Source organism: Oreochromis aureus, linkage group 3 (genome assembly GCF_013358895.1).
Source record: "Oreochromis aureus strain Israel breed Guangdong linkage group 3, ZZ_aureus, whole genome shotgun sequence".
Taxonomy (NCBI): Eukaryota; Metazoa; Chordata; class Actinopteri; order Cichliformes; family Cichlidae; genus Oreochromis; species Oreochromis aureus.
This window is the reverse complement of record NC_052944.1, coordinates 35,889,238-35,915,411: the sequence shown is the minus strand read 5'-3', so window position 1 is coordinate 35,915,411 and position 26,174 is coordinate 35,889,238. Positions and strand designations below refer to the sequence as shown.

Sequence of the window (26,174 nt, the reverse complement as noted above, 5' to 3'; positions counted from 1 at the left end):
GAAAAGTTACGCACAAAGTTACTACGAAGTGACAGATCACGTTAAGTCTGCAAAGCGCCAAACTTCTTCTGGAGTTAACATCTGCACAACAACTGTGTGCTGGGAGCTTAATGGCTGAGCAGCTCCTGTCTGCAATGTGTTGGTGTCCCAGTGCAATTGTCAACATTATGTATTGCAGGGGTGTCAAACATAAGGCCCAAGAGCTAGAATAGGCCCATCAAAGCCCCCAATCTGGCCCTCTGGACAGCTTTGGAAAATGTGAAGGAGTGCATAGCTTTTGAATGTTTTTACAGCTTTTCCTACTGATAAAGAATCACAGAAAGTTCCCGTTTTTCCACTATAGAAATGACTGTATTTTATATTGTCGGCCACTTCTGCTTCCTAAAAAAAGGTGAGGATTCAAGCCTGCCATTGTGGTTCAACACCGACTCTACCTTTCATCAGGCCTGCAGATGCCTGGAGTAGGTCAGCATGAGTCTCTCTGTGATTTCTGGAGGACTTCATGCTCTGCCCCAGAGACCAAAGTGCGATGACAAAGGGAAATTACTGAAGCCATAATTGAAATTGGAGCCTCATAGGATGACGCAGAACTTGGGCTTACGGAGGAAACTTGAGGTTTAACGTTTAATTTTCGTTTTTGGTGTTTTGAAGTGATTCAGTTCTTCCGGGGGTTTCCATGGTAACTTGTGGTAAATGATAAATCAACAGGTTTGAAATCACAGTTTATAAAACTCTCTTACACACTCGCATGCACAAGCAATAATTTAATGGGATAACAAATATAATCCAATAGATTCTCCCGTTTCTTAATGATAGACTTGTGAAACTGATAAGTCTGCTAACTTACTCAGTAAGCATTTTTGTTGGCTTCCTTTCCGGCTTCAGGTAAGCGAAACCTTTGTTAATGCAGCTCAGTCTTCCTGAGCAAAGAGCTTAAAGTGTACACACTTCCACAGAGCACCTTTAATCCTCTAGTTTTCGTGTCAAGCTCACTCACACGGCTGCACTTACTGCAGCAGGTGTGTCGTTTTCAGTCTGCATTGTATGTTTAATCTCATCATATTATTGTAATATTATAGTTTTATCTTCCTTTATAAACTTTTCTTCTAGAAGATGTATTCTTGTTGGGTAAACACTGGCCCCTAAACGTGGCTTGTAATTAGACTGCTTAACCCTAGGTGATGTTCACTTCCTTTGTCGTACGGGGTCTACATAAATAAATTCAGGTGCATCAGTCAATTGGCCAGTTTCCAGCTGATCGTCCGTGATTCATGATTGGCCAGTGCCTTCCAGAGGAGACTGCAAATACTGGGATGAGGATTGAGCAAAAAACACCAGACAGGGAGAAGATGAGTCTATCAGCGGATTAACAAAGATGTGTGTGATTCGCTTCCTGTCTGGGCTTCGTCAGGTCCAGGTCAGTTAACCAGAGTTTGTCCAGGACTCGAAGAGCATTTCCCCTCTAAGAGAAGCACAGAGAGAGAGACGACTTGTTCACAAGTGAGAGGGCGTTTGCTCACATGCTGCAGTTCATCCATGTGACGGAGCTCGCAGGATGTTTCTGTGGTTTCGAGTCTTAATTCAGGATGGCAGCGATTAGTCAGTGTTCGGATTTTGACTGACTTAAAAATAACCCAAAAAGGCATTGGGTTTCCTTTTTTCCTTTCTTTTACCTCTCTCTTGTTGCCTTCCTCTCACTTTTCTCTTCTTTTTCCTTTCCCCTGCTACCTTCACACTCCCATTTTGAATTTGATCCAAATGTGTCAGTGACCCAGGGGTCTCTGCTCTCCTAAACAGGCCAAATCAGTAGAACCTCACCCAAAAAAGGACGTGCCTGTCTGGGGGGGGCATTGTCTTGTTTGTGCCCTTGGGTTCTTCCATGGAAAAAAGACCATTTAAGGACAACACCACGGATCAGTGGAGCTAGACTCCTGTATACATCATGCAAACGCACACATACGTGTGGCTGTTGGCGCTTTCGGTGTGAGCGTGGGAGCTTTTTTTTTTTTTTTTTTTTCCATCCCTGCAGCTCCCCTCCTTCCCACCCTGATAAAGGAGGCCTTGTGTGAGCGTGGGTGTGAGGAAGGGAGGAGAAGCTCACAAGGCTCAGAGTGGAGGGCAGAGGTTGATGAGGGGTGTGTGCAGCTGTATGAGAATGAGTGAGAGGAAAAAATGAACATAACATGAAATGTTGGGGACACAAGAAGAGAACTCTTAAATATGCTTGTAGTAGTGCTTTAAACTTGTGGGACTCACCCTGGGGTCACAACTTGAAAAGGATGGGTCCTAGAATAAGTTTAGAGTTTTCATGTTTTCTAACGCATTTTCTCCTATTCCACTAATCCACGAGTTAAAACATTCAAATATAGATTTACTTCACACTGCGTCGTTAAAAAACCCATCAGCTGGTGTTCTCCTGACTCTAATGGCAGTTGTAAATGGAGAACAAGCTTATTGATGCTATTTGAGGGTAACTGAAGCTTCAGTGTTCCACTTCACGTTTATAGAGACAAAGAAACAACGAGAGGGCCTAAAGGGAACAAAACCGTAGAAGTTCATGATGTTACTTGGCTGATAAGGAGAAAATGTTTGTGGGTTTCTCGAGCTGCTTTATTCACCAAATCAAATCAAATCACTTTTATTGTCATATCACATGTGCAGGTACACTGGTACAGTACATGTGAGTGAAATTCTTGTGTGCGAGCTTCACTGCCTAAAGGTTAGCTAATGGTTGTTTTCATCATCATTCAGTTTTTCAGCTGTTTATTGATTAATCGGTTCCCCATTTGTCTATAACTGGAAAAATCCTCTGAAAACTAGAGGCGGACCAGGGATGGATTTTTGTACCTAAGTGAGTACATTTAATTGCAGCAACACATCTAAAACCAAAGTCCTTTATACAAAAAAAGAGGTACACCTTTAAACATACTTTTTCTAACTTCCCTTTTTTTAAAAATAGTTCAAAAACCTTCCAAAATGCACTAGAACCTGAACAATATATTGCTACATTGATATCGTAGATATTAGCGATTTTCCGATATATCCGTGTCGGCCTTTATAAAGACCATTAGATTACATTTTAAAAGAAACAGCATGGCAAACACCATTCAAAGATATTATGTTGCATAGACCTCAACCAGAGGGCACTCGGCAACGTTCCTGTGGGCAACACATGAACTTACAAAAAGTACCTTTAAAGGTGCAGCTGTTTAGCTGTCGGTAACAACTTACACCAATAAAGTGAATGCTAAATATTTGCACCTTTTCTTTTAGATCATATGGTGCAAAATTAGAAAATAGTTGCAGCAGGAAGGTTCTGGGTTCCCCTCACAGTGATCAGACTTACATGTTGGGTTAACTGGTGATTCTAAGTTGGCCACAGGTGTAGATGTGTGATTTAAAAAAAAAGCTTTAAATGGTTAGTAAGACAAGAAAAGCGCTGTATAAAAATCAGTGAATTTTCCCAAAGTATGAATAAGTAATAGTTAAAGTATATAATATGATTGTATACCTAATTTTGCACTTGTTTAAAAAGGTGCAAATTGTCAACTTGTATAGCTATTGACTGTCAAGGGTACAGGAGCAGTTCTTTGGAGCAGTGATTTCCAGTGTGGGGACTGAAAAGTCACTTACAATAAATACATTTAAATGACAAAACTTTTAATTTTCAATTCTGGCATTTAGTTGAACATTGCCAATAAATATTTTATTTTTTAATCTTTAACTTGTTATATATGTTGTCAGTATTACAAAAGAACAAAAAGAAGCATTGTCAAGTGGTAGTAAAGCTTTGAATGGAAAAATCAGCACACCAAAATGAATCAAATGAAAAAAACGCAATGAAATAAATTCCTGGATTTATCCTGTGCGGTTGCTCAAATGACAACTTGTGCACCTCAAAAGTACCAGAAAATGCTTTATTCTTTATCTTCTGTGAGTTTTGGGAGTTCTGGAGTCGTTAGCGTCTTGCTTATTTTCTTCACAGTGCTTGATCTCGTTGCGGAGGTCAAACACAGAGTGATTCAGACTTGTGGCTGTGAGAGGCCCAAATACGAGTGGAAAAGGTGGATTCAAATGTTATCATAACAGGAAATGTGGGAGAAACTGGCCTCTACCTTCAGAACTGCAGAAAGAACTGGCAGCTCCCTCCGAGTCATGTTTCCATGTTTCAAACTGCTGTTTCCAAATTTACTCCTCAGTGCATCTGCAGGCATTCGGTTTGGGAGATGGAGGAGTAAACAATAGCAGAAGCTCAAACCTGGTGCACAGCAGGAGGTCCTGAGAGGGTGTTTCTCCTCCCAAACACCCCCCACCCACTTCCAGGGTCTTTGTCCTTGGGATCCACTCAAACATGATTGGGGGGGGGCAGGGTTCATGAAGGGTCTTGTGTTTACCTGTCATGTTGATGGCTCTATTTAGGGCCTTGACACGGAGGAGACGCACCACTGAGCATCATTCAGTGCGTTTCCATGCACACAAGAAACCAGCTAACTCAGTGAAATCATCGCCTTTCCTGCCACGAGGAAGCAAAGTTTCTGCTGTGATCAGTCATGAATGAATAGAATAGAATAAAACAGAATGGAAGAGAAATATCCTTCATTGTCCCTCAGTGGGGAAATTCACGTGTTCCAGCAGCAAAGTGACAGAAAAGTAAAGAATATAAAATAAAAAACAAGAGACTGTACAAGGCAAATTTACAATGCAAGAAAAAAAGGGTACTGTAGAGTACTGCAGAGAATGTAGCACACGGCGGACATTTTTCACCACCTTGTTGAACTATTTGGCATACCTTAAGTTATTCTAATGACACAACTCAATTGTTTTTGAATGAAATCAATAAATGTGAAATTTTACTTTAAAGACCATTCCTGGTTTTTAATGTCCATTTCCATGATTGAATATGAGACTATAAAAAGTCTTGTACTTCTTTGTTCCCCCTCCTTTACATCTACGTCTGTTTTCATGGTAACAACTAGGAGAGATTTTCTGAGGTTGGGCAGTATGTCAAAAAACAGGTTGGACAGTTTGACAGATGATTATGTTTGCAGACGACATTGTTGTCTGTAGTGAGTGTAGGGAACAGGTTGATTATAGTCTGAAGAGCTGGAGGTATGCACTGGAGAGAGGAGGAATGAAAGCGAGAAGAGGCAAGAGAGAACAAATGTGTGTGAGTGAAAGGGAGACAGGTGTAACAGTGAAGATGCAAGGAGTAGAGGTAGTGAAAGTGGATGCATTAAAATACCTGGCAACCATCCGAAGCATCAGACAGTGCTCAAGAGAGGTGAAGAAGAGAGTAGAGTGGGTGGAAACGAGTGTCAATGATAATTTGTGACAGAATTATAGCAGGAAGAGTGAAAGGGAAGATTTACAAGATGGCGGTGAGTATGATGTATGGTTTGGAGACAGGAGGCTGTGCTGGAAGAGAAGAGTTTAAGGCTACGTCTACTCTAATCCAGATAAATTTGAAAACGGCGTTTTCGTCTAAAAATGCTATCGTTTTCAAAGAGTTGTATATCCACATTGAAACAGCTGAAAATGCTCACGTTCCAGCACTGCACATGCGTGAAACGTAAGACGATTCGACCTGCCTCATTTCTGTCAGCCGTTTATTTACTTTCCGGCTCTTTGAAACGTCGCGGCAAAATGTCGAGCAAAAGTTTTCTAAATCAACTAACAATGAGGTGGAGTTGTTGCTGCGAGTAACACAAAAGTACAAAGTTGCAAAAGCGAGTGAGAATTAAATAATTTGAAGAAAAGCTATCTGGAGCATGTACAGACTGATATTAATCTTTAATAGGGCTGTCGAAATTGAGAGCAAAAAAAACAGCTGCTGTATAATGCCCTCCGCTATCTTAGTTTAATTGGTCACGTGACTGCATCATATAACTAATATGCGTCATCGTTTCCTAAAGCCTGTGGTTACGCTGTCCACACTGGGACGCAAAAACGGCGTTTTCAAATGTATCCACTTTGGAGAGCATTTTCAAAACGCTGCGTTTTCCTTGAGCAAAAACGGCATCTTAGGGGGAGGCCAAAACGGAGAGAAAAAGATGCGTTTTCAAATGTAAACATATTAGTGTGGACATGGCCTAAGATACTTAGTTTCATTAGGAGTTAGAGAGGAAAGGCTGAGATGGGTTCGACATGTGCAGAAGAGGAATAGTGGATATATTGGATAAAGGGTGTTGAAGATTGAGCTGCCAGGCAAGAGGAAAAGAGGAAAATTACATGGAACAAGATGCAGAGGGTGGATGTGACAGATGCTGGGGATAGGGTGAGATGGAGGCAGATGGTCTGGTCATCATCATAGTTTTTAAAGCTATTCTTTCATTTTTATAACTCCTTTATGAAATTAGCCTATTAAGGCTAGATAAACAAGACAATTATCAACATATTGCAATTCGTAATTGGAAAAGCGACTTCATTATTATCATTATTTTTCCTCCTCGCAAAAAAAGTTGTCAGTCACATTAATATTTTCCATCTTCAAGTTAAAATAATTCCATTTATAGTAAAATTATATACAAGTTTCACCCCCCACGTTGTTTCCATTTGTGAAAGCATAAAAAACTTTTTCATTTGTCACATGGCCAAAGAATAGAAGCAAAATGTGTTGATCCCTGTCAAGTGTTAGGTTACTAAAGGAGCATGGACACATGGTTATTATTTAACAGTTAGCAAAGACTTTTAGAAAGCTGCTGTGACACTGGTCGCTGGTGTTCACCAAAAGAGGGGCAGGGGAGGAAGATGTGGGACTTTCTCAGAGCAAAGCAAATTCTTAAGCCCTTATTGCAGCAGTTTGTGACCTCATCTAAAGACTAAAACTGAATCTGAATCATTTCTTAGATTAGGAAAACTGCTTCAGTAATAATTGGGGTTTGTTCATATAAAACACAACAATAGGCGTCCCTCGAAGCGGTTTTGGCCACATTTGTAATAAAAATACTTATGTTAAACAGAAAAATGCTAAACAAGGTAACATAGATTCAAACTATGTGTTTATGTGCATAGCTGCCCCCTAAAGTGCATTTTAAAACTTGAAAAACTCCACTAATACTGATTATTATTTAGTTATCATGTACTTAATATATTCAGTACACTTAAGGGATAAATAAGGTGTTTGACGCTCTAAAAGTGGCTTATTATAATCACACAATGATCAACAGCACCACACTAAGACAAACGTTTACAGGTCATTGGGCAAAAGGATTTTGTCAGGCTCGTTCAGCTTCATGTTTGCGCCCTCATCCTCTCTTTGTGTGTGTTCTTGCATGTGAATGTTACATGCACCTCAAACCCAGCTTCTGTCACATTCAAACACATGACACATCAACTCCGCTCTCAGAGTCCTCCCTAAAAGAAAAAAACCCTAAAAAAACCCTGTTATATTCTCTCTGGACGTCTTCGTGTAAACAATTGAAGAGTGGTTTCCTTCTCTCGCTTCTGTTGCCAGCAGTGAAAGAAATGACACAGCTTTTCCCAGACTCTGCTGCTGTGTGCCAGCTCTTGTTTTTTCTTTTCTTTTCAGAGCATCTTTGCTTTTACACACAAACTTTCTTAGAGCTTCTCATTTTCTCTGTCTCGTCCTTTCTGCAATTTGAGGTTTTAAATGCACATGTTCCTGCACTGCCTCGCCCATGGTAGGCACACAGGCCTGGTTTCAGAGGACCCTGCGTTGACATCTATTTAACGGTAACCACCTGCAACATTAAACCAAGTCTTCCCCATAACAGAATGATTAACATGATGAGGCCAAAATAAGCCTCCATGACTCAGCTAATACATGTGTTTACACATGCACATGCGTCTCCTGCTGGTTAATATTGCAGTGCACATGTTTCCTGTGTTAATCATCTCTCTCACACACACATACACACACACACAAACACTGTTGCAGTTAATAATCTTCAGTCTGAAGCTAATCGTTCCAGTTTTTGATAAAGGGACTGTTGTTCAGCGCAGTCAGGTGATAGCTGAGTGATGACAACCTGTGACTAGCATGTGGGGGGATTCCCGTCTTTTTCCAGGGCACAGCAGTGGGCACTGTGCCACAGTATAAACACACACATACACACACACCTCGAGGCTGTGAAGTCACCACTTGAATCTAAATATAAAAGGGTGTGTCTGACCTGTGTGTGTGCGTGTGTGCATGTGTGTGTGTTTCAGCTCACAGAGAGGCCATTCTTCTCTGACTCCTCAGTGCCTGGAGTGACCTCACCCTGTCTGGACATCCCACAGCAGCAGTTCTCACACACACGCACACACACACACACACATTGCAGACATGTAGGTCAGACTGGAGTGAAGCTGAGCTGTGAAACAGCTGAGAGGAGGCGTATAGATACATACAAAGTGAGGGGAAAACCCTTTATCGAGCAGGGTGTGACAGATGAGAGATGTTTTGGCCTTTGTGTGCAGATTATGTCTCTGGAGCTGTTTCATTTTGTTTTGATTGTTTTTCTACTGTTTGGCACATGCATGATGGCACGCTGGATCATCATTTCAAACAATTATGCATGAGTAAAAGTTATTCGACTGTGGGTCTTCTTCTAGACCTTGTCAAAGTCTTGACAAACCGTCACCCTTGAATGAGAGGAAATTGGTCCCAATGTTCAGGAACAAAACAGAAACCACCAAGGCTTATTTATTAAACAAACAAACAAAGAAACAATAACACCTTCTGTCCATTTTTTATGAGGGAGAAACGAAAGAAATCAAAAGTGGGACCACACTATAAATGTGTATTTCTGCTAGAAATGTGGACATTTTGACATTGAAGTCTATGGAGCCTCAAGTGGCCACTTGAGGAACTGCATTTTACAGTTTCATTTTCTTCCCACCTCATACCTCATCGTTTGCTACAGCTTTGACTATTAGATGATCTTGATTAAACTGGCATGTAAAGGTCTAAATTCAGAAATAGATTGAATGTTTGTTAGTTTTGAATAAATTTGACGTTATTTAAGACAACCCAAAAATAGTATGATGATTTAATAACAGTGTGTGTGTGTGTGTGTGTGTTTTTGCCATGAAGCTGTCCAGCGGCAGTAAATGTGAGGAGGGCACAAGGGTTGGCACAGGCTCGCTTTTGTTATGTTCGGTGGAGCTGAACTAAACAGTGAGCCTGAGCTTCTGTGAAGGACTGAGAGTCACTCTCAGACAAAATGAGAGCGCCGCTGCAAAGAAAGAAGTGCAGCAAACGTCAAAGCCAAATTTGTAATTAAAGTTGACATTTGATTATAGATTATCAAGCCAGCGCCTTGTATCTCCAGGAATGTTGCTTGAGTTTGTCTTCATGAACTCTCGATTAATGTGGAGCCTGAAGCCGACGTCTTTGTGCTGTATATTTTTGCTACCGATCGTCGGTCAACCTTTGTGGAAAGTTGGCTCTCTGGCAGGATGATGTCAAGCACCTAGAACGAAAAGCTTGTCAAGAAACCCGCACTGTGTCAAGAAACGAGCTCTGGGTAATGACTTCAGCCTCCCACACATCTGCCTGCTCTGTGCGTAATAAACTCTCTTAATACCGCTCTCTAATTATGCCCCACAAACCCACGTGCTGGGGTTTAGTATGTAAAACCCACAGGTGTGTGCGGCAGATTACAGCACGCCGCCCTCAGGTCGTCTCCTCCCTCCCCTGTTTCTTCTCCTCCTGCTTCCTTTTGCTCATCCAGCTTCTTCTTCCTACCTTCCTCATACCTCCTGTCCTTCCTTACTTCTTCTCTATCTACATAACCTATTCTCTTTTTAAGTTTCTTCATTATTAATTATCCTGCTGTTATCTGTGTATTTTTCCTTCTTTTTCTTTCATCTTCTTGTTTGAGTTCCCATCATCCCATTTCTCTATACTCCTACATCCTACACCCGGCTCTCATTTCCCTTCTTCCACATTTCTTTTTTTTCCAGTCCTCCTCCCTTATACCTTCATTTATTCCTCATTTTTTCCTTAATCTTTCTTCTTTCCACCCAAACCTTCCTTCTTCCTTCTACCGTTACCTTTGTTTACATGCTCCTTAATTCCTTATTCCACTTCCAACACACATCCTTCTTTTAGTCCTTTCTCTATTCTCTTGTAAGTTCCCTTCCTCTGTTGTTTTTCCTTTTTTTTGTTTCCTCTCTTCTTCATCTTGTTTGGATCTGATCTTAATCATCTTTTCTCCCTGCCCTCCTTCTCACTTATGCTCTTTAGCCTTCATAAGTTTCCCGCCTGTTATGTCCTGCATCTTCTTTACTTTGTGTTTTTCTACCATTCCCTGTAAGCTATTCCTTCAGGTTTTCCCCATTCATTCCCATTGTGCTTCCTCTCTTCTTCTTCTCTGTTTTCCACCTCCATCTCCCTTTCCTTTGATACTTCTTTATAACCCTCTTTAAACATTAACCTCGTTAGATCTCCTTCTTCTTTCATTTTTCATGTAGATTTTTTTCCCTCTTCATCTCCTTTCTGTTTGCTCTTCATCCAGCCCTTCCCTCCATCCACCTCCTTTCACTTATTCTCTTTCTATACATCTCACTTTATTCCTCCTTAGTTCCCCTTCTGTTTTATTTCATCTGTCTACACTATTTCACCCTCTTGTATATCTCCCACCTTCCCCCTCATCTTCATCTCTATTCCTGTTTAGATTTCTTCAGGCACTTACCTTTTGGTTTATTTAAAAAAAAAATCATTTTTCCTTCCCTTTTTCAGCGCATGCTGCCTTGCTTTCTCTAAACATCTTGTCTTCTTCTTCATCATATTGCCATCCTACATTTCCCCCTCTTTTTTTCCCCCTCCTCGTTACCTTCCTCCGCTCTGCTCCGCTCCTCTTTCATCCATGGGAAAATGACAGATTACTCCTGAAGCTTAACGGCACACTGATAGTTTTAGCAGAGCCAAGCGCCGACCAGAGTGTGTTTTAATCTTCCAACAGCACTGTTTATTTCATTAGAGTCCAGCATTTATTACATTGCTGGATAATTGGGGTTCATATTATTGCTGTGTATTTGAGTTTCTAAACCATGCGTGTTGTGCTTTGGACACTGTGTGTGTGTGTGTGTGTGTGTGTGTGTGTGTGTGTGTAACAGTGATCCTCATTGTAAGCAGTGTTAAACATCCCAGCACTGCAGCCATTTCTGCCTCTGGTTTGTTTTCATAATGAAAAACTCATTAGAAACAAGTGAACAGAAGTACTGTGTCACATGGGTTCAACACAGCCTGCCGGCCTTTTTGCATACGTGTGTGTATGTGCGTGCATGTGTGTGTTCTATATTTGACATTAATGTGTGTGTGGAAATGGCTTCAGTAGACACAGTTCAGTGTGATGTACATTGCATTTCACTGCTCCCTGTGAAAATGTTTTGTGTTCTCACCTCTGTGTAGGGGTCAAAGGAAAACTTTAGCTTCAAAATGATGCCCTGAAGCTGTTATTGTGGTTTTAGCCACTTACTAATTAACTGGTCTCTGCCTCTCGTGCTCTTCATTTTTTAGTTTACAGTGGTGCTTTGCTTTGGCATAAACTCTATAAACTATTTATGTTTCATTATCAGCCTTTACAGCTTTTTATTAGCACGGTTCAAGCGTAACACAATTGAGTTTTTAACAGCCCAGGGTTTTTCACTGTAAATAATCCAGATCAAAATCTTATCTTCCTTTCATGTAATGATATTTATCTCTGCCTCTCAGGGATGCTCAACATGCTTTTACTGAGAACAGTTTAACATTCATCCTACAGCTTCCCTGTGCCTTACTTTCCTGTAACCCTAGTTTTATAGGGTTAGGCTAGTATAAATGATCTAACCCAGCTTCACTAACCATCCATCTTTAGCTGTGAGTGGTGCCACAGTGTTTGTTTGCTTTTTGGTGACTGAAGAAAAGTTTCAGTGGTTATAGGTCGGGAGGTAGAGCACGTCATCTGCTGATCACAAGGTTGGTGGCTCCATCCCTGGCTTCTCTAGTCTGCATGCCAAAGTGTCGTAGTGCAAGACACTGAAGCCCACGTTCTTGCATCCATCAGAGTGTGAATGTGCGTGAATAGAAACAAGTGCTTCCGTGAATGTGTGTGAATGGCTAATTGAGACAGGTTGTGTAAAGTGCTTTGAGTGCTCACGCTGAGTAGAAAAGCGATGTATAAGAACCAGTCAATTTATCATTTGCCCTGAAATGACTAGTAACATCACACTTCAAAAGATGATGTTAATTGAAAAGAAAAAACAAAACAATAGGACATTGTGGATACATGGTATTAATGAAGAGGCTAAAGACCAGCCATCCAACATGGACTGTTGCTCACTATTAGTACTTGCACGTACTGTTTGTCTCAAGGAAATTAAGACTAAGGTGGGGCTCAAAGTGTTTTTCCTGGCTTGCAATGGCCCTACACTTGTGAGCATCAACGGTCTGTTTATAGTTAGGACAAAAAGTCTGTGCTACCTTGTTTAACTAAAGTTGGTGCGTATTCTTGATACTTTGGCCATTTGATTAGCAATTTTTTTAATCTTTCAGTACTGTGCAAAAGCCTTCACCCACCCCTCAGGTCTGTATAGTTTGGTAGGATAATGGGAAATTACTGCAGTCATTTATTGAAACGTACATGGAAATATAGGATAACAAGGCACAAACAGAGTTTGTAGATTTCTATCCAGTTTGAAAGTCATTATTAATAAGTCAATAATACCTTTGTTCTTCAAAACAGCCCAGACTCTCTTAGGCAGCTTTCTTGTAATTTCTTTAAGTAGTCTTCAACAATAGTTCTCCAGGTTTCTTGAAGGACAGTCAAACCTTTTTTTCGGATGTTAGCAACGTTTAGATCAGTGGTTCTCAAACTTTTCACAATGAGTACCACCTCATAAAATATGGCTCGTGAAGTACCACACTTATGACCCACCCAACTCCCCACTGCTGGCCGCGACGGATTACCGCTCTCTCGCAGAAGAAGCGGATCGGATTCTCCTGGCTACCAGGAGCTTCGGCATCCAGGCAATAGTTCCCAACTTACCGACGGCAACTCCCGCCCCCCCCACCAATTCTCCTGGGGGCGTCTGACTCATCGATGGTGGCTAGGATCTCAGCACGGTGACACTGCGGAAAAGGGCTGTGTTTTTACCATCAGCATAACAGCGCCGTGCCACCTTTGCAGTTTCAAGGCCCAGGGAAATGAGCCCACCAGCGCTCCGTAGCGGCCTAGACAGCTGGCGATAAGTAAAGGCTGCTCTTCATAGAGGACTCACGCTCGGGGAGACGTTTTCTGGTCGACCCTGGCTCCCAGAAGAGCCTCAGGAGCTCTTGTGTAGTCTTTGCATACCTCTACAATGGTATATTATTTAATCTTTAAAAAAATTGGAGATTTCCTGCATACCACCAGAGAGAGTCCAAGTACCACTAGTGGTACACCTACCACAGTTTGGGATCATCTAAATCAGTAATTTTCAAACTGCTTCAATAATGTTGAGGTCCTGGCTCTGGGGAGGCCAATATCGGTCATGGCCAATCCATGACCGATAATATTTCAGTGTTTTTCTGTCCAGTTATGTTTTTTTTAATGCACTGGCAGTGTGTTTGGAATCTAATCAGATAGTTTCAGCATGGTATTACAGGATGGGTCACAATCTGTTGATGTTTTTGTGACAGGCTGCTAATAATAAAATGCCTAAAGATACAATTTGAAATTGGTTTCCTGCGAAGTTAACTGTTATGTGCAGAATTAAACAGGTTCATCTCTTGAGTTAGGTGCCCTTTCTTATCCTTGAATGATTAATAGTTAAATAATAAGTCATAAAATTATTCCTGGTCAGGTGCAAGGAAAGGACTGAAAGTGAGTGAAAAAAAGGCAGCCAATGCCAGAGCACTGTTGCTTAAGACCGAGTCCTTGGAAGCAAATACAGTGGAACCCAGACGAAATTAATTCATTCCCGAGGGTCTTTTGTAACTCGAAATTTTTCGTAAGTCGACGCACCCATCGCGCCTTTTGAGTGAACAATACTGCAACAACAATACGTCGTTCAAGTGGAACAGCGAAGCACAAGTACGAAAGCCAAGGGGGTTGTCACGTGATTCGGAAGGCATTGTGGGCATTGGCTGAGCCCAGAATGCCTACAATCAGAGCCAGCGGATTTCGCTACGCGGGCATTTTGCCGTAACATGGGCAGAAATATTGCCGTTAAGTGTCTTCGTAACTTGAATTTTTCGTTAAATGGGGTATTCGTAAGTCGGGGTTCCACTGTACAGTAAAATAAGGAGTGTCTTAAGACATTTGCAGGGTATAATTTGACAGCCAACCTGGAAAATCCTATATAATACTTACCTGAAAAAATTATGACTTAAGAGAGTAATACCTCAATCTGCCAACCTGACCCCACCTTCATCACCATTGATGTTACTGTTTTAGGTCCTTCCACAACAACTGTTAATAGATGCTCCAGCAGGGTTTTCCAGAGGGGTGTTTTTTGTCATCTGTGTGCTATAATTAGGGATGTTGATAGAAAAACAATTTTCTGGCATTGTTCCACTCAGGTATGATAAATGGACACAGGCAAATGCATATTAGAAAGACCCGACTTACTCATTATAAGTTATCATTCTTAAATTGGACTCTTAAAATAGTTTAAAAACAGCATGGAAACAGAGTGCTACCAAAACCCAAAGTTGTGATAAAAGTGTCCCTTTCAAATGTGACTAACTGCTTAAATTTTTTCACGTTTGGATGAAAATATTTAACCTTTGAAGTCGATGACAGCATCAGACCCAGGAGAGCTCGGCAGAAAGAATGAGTTAATATGTGAAAGATCTCACTTTATGTTTGAGTTGGCTCGCAGGGCTGAGTCCCCCGCTGCGTGTCTGTAAAATCCTGAAACCGTGAAATCAGACCTGTGTTTCCATGACACGCATTCCTTTGATTTTTTTTTTCTGAAGCAGTAAAAGCAAAAGAGTGAATGAATGAATGAATAATGAAAGGAGGGGCAGGTCTGCTCTCTGTTTCCACCCTGGAATATATTCCTTTGCGTTTGCCCCAGAGACATCTTTAAAGAGCTTTTATTCTGTGTTAATAGTGGAATTCACCTGGGGTTGATATCTGAAAGTGATGGATAATAACACCAGCCTCAAGCTGCCTGGTGACCTCTGACAAAGCCAAAGAAGGAAAAGGATTTCAGTCACTATTTGGCCTTCACAGTAACCATTTAAACCTACATGCCCCTGCTGTAATCGAATAATTACATTCTTACTAAACTCTGTATTAAGTGACTTTACTGGACAAAGACCCTTTTTAGAGTTTGTCAGATACATACCGACAGCATTTTATCACTTATCTCTGAAACAAAGTTTTGTGTTTTTAGATTACCCAGTATCATCTTCAGTGTCTTAGTTTAACCCTTTAAACCCTAACCTAATTTAACCCCCCCCCCCCCTTTAAACCAGGGGTGGGCAACTCCAGGCCTCGAGGGCCGGTGTCCTGCAGGTTTTAGAGTTGTCCTTGATCCATCACAGCTGATTTAAATGGCTAAATTACCTCCTCGACATGTCTTGAAGTTCTCCAGAAGCCTGGTAATGAACTCATCATTTGATTCAGGTGTGTTGACCCAGGGTGAGATCTAAAACCTGCAGGACACTGTCCCTCGAGGCCTGGAGTTGCCCACCCTTGCTAAAAATGCTGACGGGTTAGGGTTTAAAGCGTTAAACACATATAAATTAAGACACTGGTGTGTGAACAGAAATCTGTTGCCACCTTCACCTGTGGTTTTCTTTTTTTTTTTCTTTTTTTTTTTTGTTTATTTGCTAAAAGGTAAATTTCTAAAACTGTTTTAGCTCAAGAGGCAGTGAGAGAAAAAATGTTTGTGTAATGCATGACAGTGCCAAGATACCTATCAAAGATGACAGAGTGTTTGAGTTGACCGATTAACACACATCCAAAACTTGAATTCTTTCCCCTCATAAACACGATATTTGACGACCTCACCTGTGCGTCACCTGTAACAATGATTTTTGACACCTCAGCATATATCAATAAAGATGTGTTTTAATGACCTTTAGAATAGTTTCCAAGGGTTTTCTAAGTGTAGCTGCATAGGCAGAGACCACCCTCACTAACTTCTGAGTTACACCCAGTCATTTTGTTGTATAACCAGGACTAAAATATGACAGAAACCACTCAGTTCAGAAAAAAGAAACGCAGGTCACTCAAAGTAGGCTCAAAGTTGTTCAAGTCTCATGGCTTCTAAACCAAAGTACTGGACAAATATTCAATTCATTGCTGCAGAACAAAGATCAAGAGATGTATGAGCACCAACATAGTGAAGGTGGAGACTGTGGGATGAAATCCTCTGTAAAGAATAACATAACAAACAACCACACTACCAGATTGGCCAACAAGCTTATCCAGTTGAGAAAATGCAAGATGAGATAAGCGTTCGAACTTTCAAAATAATGCTTGTCCACTTAAGGTTGTCCACTGATTCTGTTCTGGCGCGTTGCGTTGTACATGATGGCTGGTCACTAAAAGACTTCCTCCCCCCTCTAATGCAGTGGTTATCTGTGAGGTATGCAGGTGGGGATGCAGACAGTCAGCTGAAAAATACGAAGTAATCATTAGAGTGCGTTCAGACTTGCACCACTTTCTGATTAAAACGAACTTGTTTTACTCCTTGCTGTGGTTTGTGTGTGGAGATCGGACAACGGCAACTGCACAGTCTCTGTCAGGTTTCGAATCTAAACTCTAAAATGGTTCGTTTATAGAGAGAACCTGGTCCAGCCTCAACTAAACTACCAGGTGTACGTCACAGGTCTGAGCAGAACAGCAGGTATGCTTTGCATCGGGGATGCCACAGAGTACTGCACACCTGGAGAGTACACACACTGCAGCAGTAAGCCATTAAATCAATGACTTCCTGTATTTGCTTTGTTCACAGCTAGCCAATAAGCAGACATTCTCATGTGGCTTGTAGTATGGAAGCCATACTGTGACTTTTGTCATCAGAAACGATCCGGTACTTTGTGATGCAAAAGTTCTGACAACTTGATGATTTGATACTTTTTAAAGTTTTAAGAGAATTTACAGTAATGTTTCTGATGACATGGGAAACAACAGTTTTATTGATGCTCCCAGGCTGCAGCATTTTTAAGTGTAGGGTAAACAGCAGGCATTTTCCATCCTGCTTTTCCAATGAGCTGCTGCCACTGGTGACACACTACCTACAGTATGTTGAAGTGCAAAGCGTTATAGTGCATTTGCAGTGACATGCATATTTGTTTTTTATATACATGAGCATGTTGTTCCAGTACTTCACTAAATGTGGGAATAAAACCGCAGCAAAAAAAAGTACAAAAAAAAGACGACTTGAACCCTCTTCTGATTTTTCTGTCATTGTTGGCCTGACTGTCTTCCTGCCGGTGGTCCGCTCAGTAAGCAGGTCATTTGCCCCGTCCATCTGTGTGTTCCTGTCTTTTATTTCTTTCATGCTTTCTCCTCTTCCTGTGTGTGTGTGTGTGTGTGTGTGTGTGTGAGATTTATGGCTGAATTGAAACCTCTCACCACACTGCACCGCACAATCGTCAATGTCTCACTTCTCTGCAGCCTAAAAAACACCCTGAAACATCCCAGCAATGCATTAACGGCACAGCCTTCACCACTGTGTGACCCGCAGTCACCTCTGTGCCAAACACACACACAGAGAGAGTCTATTACAGAGGAATGTGATGGGTTTCTGTGGGATGTTTGGTTCGGGCTGTTTTTGGAGATGCTCTTTAGGGTGAAGTTGCCAGGGGGACAAAGACAGTTTAACAAAAAATGTCTTCAAAATGGGCTTTAAAGGAGTCGTTCTGGCAGCGCTGATGTGTCTTTGAGTGACTTTTTTATTATTAGAATGATTTTTTTTTTTCTTGAATGTTCTTCTGTTTGCCTTCCAAGTATCCTCTTTCATCTCAACCAAATTGTGTCTTTGTCTGCAGATCGAGGACGAAGGGAAGGCTGCCCACTGCAAGAAGCTGAAAGTTGGTGATGAACTCATTAACATAAACGGATCCGCCCTCTACGGCAGCAGACAAGAAGCCCTGATCCTCATTAAGGGATCCTTCAGGATACTGAAGCTCACAGTCAGGAGGTAAACACTGTGAGAACTACACAGATCCATGAGAGGTTCATGCTAGGGTTAGGAGACAGAGCTGTGGGTGGAGATGTCATTTGACAAAATCAGAAGCTACACATACCTCTCACACACACTCGGATTCGGTGCTGCTGCAGAAGCAGCGATACCAGCATTCATGAGAGTTCCCGTAAATGTTTATTTAAATAAAAGTTTGCAACGGTGAGAGGAACTGAACAAGAACAAGCTGAGATAATATTATAATGTGTAATTACCTCTAACAAACAACCTCGACGAACGGGCTCACGAATGAGGTTATCACTGCAACATCGTCCAACAAAGTCCCCCTACGGTTTTGGTAAAGATAATGACTTTGCTGTGATTCTTGGCTGTATTTACATGTGAAATTATGCTGAGAGAGAAAGTCAGAAGAACCAGAAAAGCTCTTACTTTGTTCTCAGAGCAAGGGCTCCATGTGTTTGCAGCTGCTGAGCAGTGGGAAACCAACGAGTGCAGGAGATCGGTTACAGAGCAGTACTGTCAATTTTTTTTTACCCGGTGCCCCTTTTCTGGGGAAGACAGCTCTAAAGGAGAATGAAAAGGCACCAGTTGGCAACAAGGAGGTGACCTGAAGGGTCACTGCTGACTAAGGTTTGTCAAAATAAATCAAGACTCAGATACTACTTGATTTAACTAGTTTATGTCAACATCATTAAAGTACTGAACAGTTAGCACAGCTCTTAACCTGGTCAGTGCATATTTTTGAAGTCCGTACACTTCACCTTTAAGGTAAAGACCCCACAATATTAGAAAGAAAACCCCAACAGTCAGACTGTCCCCTATGAGCAGCACTTGGAGACAGTGGGAAGGAAAAACTCCCTTTTAAAAGGAAGAAAGCTCTGGCTGAACCAGGCTCAGGGAGGTGTAGCCAAATGTTGTGACTGGTTTAACTATTATCAGTTACCCGATAGCCACATTATGGTATCATTAAGATCAGCGGTCCCCAACCTTTTTTGCGCCACAGACCGATTTATGCCCGACAATATTTTCACAGACCGGCCTTGAAGGTGTCACGGATAAATACAACAAAATAAAACTAGTACCGGTACCGAAAAAAAGAAGATTTATTCATAAGACACGTGAAAAGAACCAGGAAAACCGAGTTAACGATGAAAACGATAACAAAATAACGCTGAAAACTGATAAAAACCCTGAAAACCATACATTTCACACCTGAGCCTCAACTCTCGCGGCCTGGTACCAAATGACTCACGGACCGGTACCGGTCCGAGGCCCGGGGGTTGGGGACCGCTGGTTAAGATAGTGTGTTTCGGCGATGGTTAACTGTCTTAGTTTTTTTTTTTTTTATTTACAAAGGGTCATTACAGCAGGTAGCTCCACATGTTTCATTGGGCTCATTTTATACTGCATGTCCTTCCTGATACATCCCTAAACCCCTAACCCCCTGATTTGTGTCTCCTCCTGTGTCTCCTAGGAAAATGGTGTTGAGTATTGAGTATTTTTCTGGTTATCAGTATCATGTCTGAAATTCCTACCTCTCACAGGCATTGGTGTACATTGCCCCTGTGCTTTGCAGACTGTTGTGTGCATGCTGTAACAGTGTACTATCACTAGGGGGCAGTGTCAAAAGAGTAATGCGTTTAACGCTTATGATATTGTTGGGCCTTTAGTTTAGCCTCTGTTGCAGAGAAGACCAATGTTCTTCATCTTAGAAATGAGATGATGTGAAACTCGATTTAATACGTCCATTTCAGCCGCTGTCATTGCCCTTCAAGGCACATCTTTGTGTTAGTTTTTTTTTTTTTTTGGCTTCTTTTTCTTCATGGTAAACAAAGCTGTCACTTCCTTTCTCTTTTATTTTTCAGCCATTCAGCATTCGGCCTATTCACAGCATCATCCCTGTCAGCCTCTCTGCTTTTATTTCGAGGCATGTCAAGCTCCCAAGCTAAGATTGCAGATTTCCAAAAATAATAATAATTAAAAAAAACAATCATAATACATGCACAATGAATGAATAGTCGAATAAACGCCACTCATACAAAAACTTCATCAACAAGTAATTTCGTGGCTTCACAGTGAACGTTGGTTCATTCGTCTTCTTTGACTTGTTGACCCGTAATATTGTGTTTAGTTTGATTCTCAGCATTGGTCGCTGTCCTTTTCCCCGATTCATCGACACCTAAAAGCTGCGTTCTCACACATAAGATGTTTTTCACAGGAAGTCACCTTTGACTTTCAGGGTGTCAGAAAGGAAACTGGTGAGCAGTGAGGGTTGAGTATAGGTGACTCTGCTTGTGTGTGTGTTTGTTGGCATTTAGACCAGCAGTTGTATATCCTCAGTGCTTTATTTAAAAGTCATAATTGCCATTATTCAAAAACTCACAGGACTGTGTACACATCCAGCAGATTTTAACTGACACTGGCTCTGACTTGGACTTCTGTGTTCACTTCATGGTTGTAACTCTGACGTCAACTCCCTTTAAGCACCGTTTATGGTCCTATCCAGAAAGAACAATGTTGCTGTATAGCAGATAAATCCCACCTGTGTTTTCTGTTTATCATTTAGGAGGTTCTAGCCTGCTTGTCAGAGCTTTCTGCTAAAAACAGCTACCTATTATTTCTCCTAAGAACTTTAATGTTTGATTCATGGGATGTGTGGGATTGTGTGTAGTCTAAGTCGCAGTCTACAGCGCAGCTCTGTACCCTACACTGTAGCTTGACATGCACCTTCACAGAAGTGTAACTGCAAGTTGAAGCGGTGCACACTACTCAGCAGCTTGAAAGGTCTGTTTAGTAGTAATGTACAGTATAAACACGCTCTATTGATTAACACAAGGATACACCTTATTGAGACATAGTAAAAGGGTAGAAATTTCTGCACAAAAACACACAAACGCGCAAAGGGAAAAAAACCCATCATTTGTGTTTTGGCTTTGCAACTGGAGCTAATGATGGGAACAGTTTCAGTCTGTCAGCTGAACTCCAGTTGGCATCTCAAGGTGGATTGAAAAAGTGCAGGGTGAAAAGAACAGCAGATCTGAGCTCTGACATTTAAATTGGCAGGAGCTGGACTCAACCGATTGCTACTTTGATTGAACTGTGAACTTCAGCTATTTATCAAGTTTTTTTTACAGTGAGTTCAGATATGAAATCTGATTTAATTGCGTGTCAGGTTTTTGTTTTCACTGATGTTTCGACAGCTGTGAATATCAGTATAATAAATCGACGCAATGACAGGAATTTGAACTATAATTACATTTTAATTGTAATTATTTCTAACAAAAATTCTTTTAATCTGTTCATTCTGAAAACACACCAGAGGCCAGCATGCTCAAAACTGTTTTTAGAAGCTTGCTTTTGCGCTTGTGCTGCACAGCCATCTGTCTTTCGCAAGAACCAGCAGTAGTCCACAATCACGCCCGGATCAAAATTTCCCTGATATCAGTTTTCCATCACTTTTCTATCTTACATCAAATCTGTCCTGCTCGCTAACATCTCCAAGATTTGGTGGAAAAACACTTGAGGTAAGTACATCTTCAGTGTCATTCTGGCACTCATGAGCTGATATATTTTCATTGTGTTATCCACAAGCTCAGCATAATTCTCTGCTCTGTGATTGCCAACAAAACTCTGGATAACCTGTGTTAATGCTTCCCATTGCTGCTGATTCAGGACCAACAAAAACTCCCTTACCTATACCTGGCGTCACTTTCCTTGAGACCAGACTTATTTCTTGAATGCTGAAGAGCATCACTGTTTCTGTCCAGCCATCCTAAGTTGTCCAACAGTTGGCATATCATAACTGGGGAAAAAAACAAAAAAAACCAAAAAAAAAACAAGGTGATGAAATGATGAAAACGAGTTCGCAAGTGATGTCAGCAAGTAAAATTTGTTAAAGTACAGTTGACTCCCAGCAGCAAAATGCTCGTTGATCGATCTAATAAAGTGTTTAAACAATGGGCGCTCTGTTATGGGGACTCGTTCAGGGAGGCCGAACCTGTTTCTATGACTGCAAACAAGCAATTATTTCAGAGCACACAGAATGAGTAACTGGAGTTGAGTTAATCGCTGGCCTGATACTTTGAAACATTTTGGGGCCACAGAACCAAATTTTCGAGTGACCTTCTAATCTCACACAGATTAGTAATAGTCATACAACCATTTGTATCGTTAAATGTCATTAAGAATACATTCATTTTAAACCTTTTTAACTTTAATACTTCCAACCCATGTGATGACACGTCACAGTCTTATCAGCGATTTGATTTGAGGATATTTGTTCTAGTACCTTTGTTGGATTGATTGACTCTGAGCCTACTTTGAGTAACCCTTGTTTCTCTCTGCTGACGTGAGTAGTTTCTCTCATATTTCAGGCCTGCTTTTACAACAAAATAGATGCCTGGTGACCTCTGACAAAGCCAAAGAAGAAAAGGAGGGGAGCTCATCTTTATAGGGGAAAGGGTTAAGGGCTATTTGTATAGACTAAACCTATATGTTTCATCTTAAATTGCTGCTCAGACAAATTAAGCAGCTAATAAAATCAACCAGAGCTCTGAGAATTGCATTAGAACAACAAAAATCTGACATTTTGCCAAATAAATGAAGAAACGAGCTGCATGTTTTTCCTTAACTTCTGAAAAAGTTTTAATTTTAAGCTCTAAATATCCAGAAAGTCTGAAGCTGCTAACTTGGCAGTACTATATATATTTATATATATATCTATGTAACAGATCAGACTGTTAGTGTTGCGTGTTTAGCATATGTGTGGACACATGTTGGCTCTCACACAGCTTTGGGAAAGCCCCAGCAGTCAGACATGCAACACATACCAGACACCAGCACCCACTGTGGGTTTCACTGGGAGAGTTATCATCGCCAGTTACATTCCTAAAGACATTTCTGTCTGTCCACTGGTCAATCTGTCAGCCTGAGCCTGCTGAATATGATGTACAGTGTAGTACGCATGTGGGTGTAAATACTGTTGTGTGCATGCCTAACAGAATTAATCCGCCTGCTGCAGAAACAGGAGCAGAAAACCCGGAGGTGCTGGACGGCTGATCTGGTTTCAAGGCCAGAACAAGGCGCGTTGCTGCCAAACAGCTGTCTGAAGCTGTCCAAGGAGACAAAGCAGTAGTTGTACCACTAATATCTTGGATTTACATCTTAAGTAAGTTAGGTAGTATGGAAAAATCAACGCCAGTGTGAGAGAAAAGTTGATAAAAACAACAAAGCGTATGGAAACAGGGAAAGCTTTTTCTTTTCTCTCCCTGCAAAAAAAAGAAACTATTATATATAAACATGTGTTAGATTTCAGCCTTCATCCACTAAGTGGCAACAGTAAATGTGCGCTTGGCAAACTTGCACATGAAGATGTCATTAAACTGAACAAAACCTATGAAGTAATCCATCTATCTAAAGCTCAGATCCTGCTCTTATTTGCTATGAAATTTGCATGGACAGTATGTATGCAAGCTCAGTGTGGATTGTGATTGAGACTGGATGGATTGGTCCAGTCTGGTGACAGAGAGAGATCTGAACCTGAAAAGCAAGCATTTCATCTACGTTCCCACCCTTGATTTATCATTGAAAGAATGAGATTGCAGATACAAGTTGTGGCAATGACAACTTAGAGGCAGGATGGGGAGCTTGGCCATTTGGTAGGGGCTCAGAGTCAAGCTTGTATTCCTCCACATCGAAAGGAGCCAGTTGGGGTGGCTCACGCATCTGACTAGGGTGCTTCATGGGTGAGGTGTTTCAGGTCCTGGGGCTGATAATCTCTTGGCTGATTTGGGGAAACACCTTGGCCTCCCATCAGAAGGGCTGGAGATTAATCTTGGCATCTGTTGGACTGTTGCACGTCAGACCTGGATAAGCGCAGGAAGATGAAAGGATAATGTTTACAGTGTGGGTGACGGCATAATATGCAGCAATTGGCAGGTGGAGGAAATGATCTTCCTCTAAAGGTGGTCTGTGCTCAGAATGCACATGATTTTTGCCGTTACAATGGTCACCATGTCTGAGGAAGCAATTATAGTCATAAAATATCACCGTTTTATCTCAGAGACAGACTATACATTGGTTGTTTGTTTTTTGTTGAATTTGCCATTCTTCACAATATGCATGGAGGCTTTAGGAAGGATTTCTCTGGAAATCATGTACAGCAGCTAAAAGAAAAAAAAGTTCCACCTAAACATATGTCCACCTCTTAAGGTCTAAAGGGGCACTCTCTGCTCATAATTGCCAACTTCACCGATGTGAGAATTGAAAAAAAATTGGGTGTTCAGATGTAGCGTGTGTTTTTGTATGAGTTAGAATAATCAAATGTTGTTAATAATGGCCATCTTCCACTGCAGTTTTATCATGCAGTCTGCACCCTCTATTAGAGCTGGTCTCTTAATTGGTGGGAACACCTTTATGTCCCAGAACAGCTGACACTGTGGCCAAGAAATAGGTAGCCTTCGGTTAGAAAATGGATGAATTAACTAATTAAATGAACTTTAATTAAAGATAACATTAAAGATTTTCCCCCTCACCCTCTTCTCTGATTGTTCAGGTGGTTAAAAATGTGGCCAAATCTCATCTTAAAACTCATAAAAACAACATAGCCTTGTAAAGATGACATTCAGTATTATAACCTCCTTCAATCTGTGCAAGCTCCTCTGAATGAATCAGCATTTCTGTGCCATTAGCCTGCGTGTTCCTCTGTCTGTGCCCATAAAGAGGTATTATTTGTTTTTTTGGCTGGAGTGCTCTTATTTTGGCCACCCACACATAAATTAAACCCCCTGTGATTGACACGCTACTGACACTAATGACCAATCACAGCCTCTGTATTAGGTGGGACTCTGTTGCACTTTGACCCTGACGCTGTGCCAGTCACGTCACCCGCCTGCCAGTCTGGTTTTAGTCATTACTGTACAGGAACAAGGAACCCTCTGAAAGTACTGCACACACACACACATACTGGCTGGCCAGGGATGATGAAATACTCACATTTGCACACTTGGCTCTGCTTGTATAGTTTTAACAGTGGAAAAGGGCCCTTAGTCAAAAGCCAAAACTCATTACCACCTCTTTTAGTAACACATAGGGGCTGTTGGTGCAGAGATGTAAATGGATGGACGTTCGTATTTCTTAACTACATTTTTACTGGGAATGTGTAAAAAGCGTGACATGCTGCGGTTTGGTGGGACAGATATTTTTGGCTTGGACTCGGTGATGCCAAAAAGTGGCTAGCTGGACAGAAAGTCCCTCTTTTGCCATTAGTTTCACATCAGACTAATTTAGTAGCATTACAGTGTTTGTATGAATACTTGAAACTGCAAAATGTGGAAGATTAGTTCACAGTTTCAGTTAACTCAACACCCATTTTTTGTTTGCTTTCATTATTAAAAAAAAAAAAAAAAAAGAGCAGAACAGCAGTGTTTTCCTGCACATAGATGTTGCTTGGGCTGGTCACCAAGGTATACAAAGGCCTACCATCTTTTTTTTTTTTTTTTGTGGCACTTTTGGCATTTCAGCATCTTTGTATCCATTGGTGCCTCTGGTGATGCAGTGGTTTCCACAATTATTGGTTTATTCTAGCTGGAGACACAAATCCACTTTGGGGTTGCGTCAGGAAAGTCATCCGGTATAAAAGCATGCCAAATGAAACATGCCGAGCTGCTAGCTGTGGTGACCCCTTGTAGCAAGGGAGCAACCGCAAGTAGCTTATAACATGTTTTTATCCATCAGAGTTACAGGTAGTGTCACAAAGCGGCCGGAGGCCGAGCACCAAAAATCAAACCCACGTGCAGGAAACCCAAGGCGGAGGCAGAGTAAAGGGTTTAACAAAGGTTTATTGACTAACACCAAAATGACGTTCACGTTAGTACTTGATTTAAGGCTTGATATATGGGGCGTGAGGGTCTTGGCCAGGGGAGAGGGATAAGCAAGGGGACCGGTCCAAGAGAGCAACGGCAGCTGCTGGTGATTAGGTACGTACTGGAAGAGAGGAGAGCAGTGTTAGAGCGGTAGCCAATGAGGAGTTTTGGAGAGAGTGGAAGCTATGAAAATCAACATCTTACTGTGCAGGTGGGAGATGGAAGCGTTGAGGGAGAGGT

General features: G+C 41.4%; 1 protein-coding gene across 1 annotated transcript in view; it reads left to right on the top strand.

Annotated features, from left to right (window-relative positions):
* The window catches only part of shroom4 (shroom family member 4), a 107,171-nt gene that overhangs the window by 23,632 nt on the left and 57,365 nt on the right, over window positions 1-26,174 (top strand). Inside the window, exon 2 of the mRNA XM_039610081.1 lies at window positions 17,918-18,069. Within this exon, the coding sequence (XP_039466015.1) occupies window positions 17,918-18,069 (152 nt within the window). The remainder of the gene's footprint in view (window positions 1-17,917; window positions 18,070-26,174) is intronic.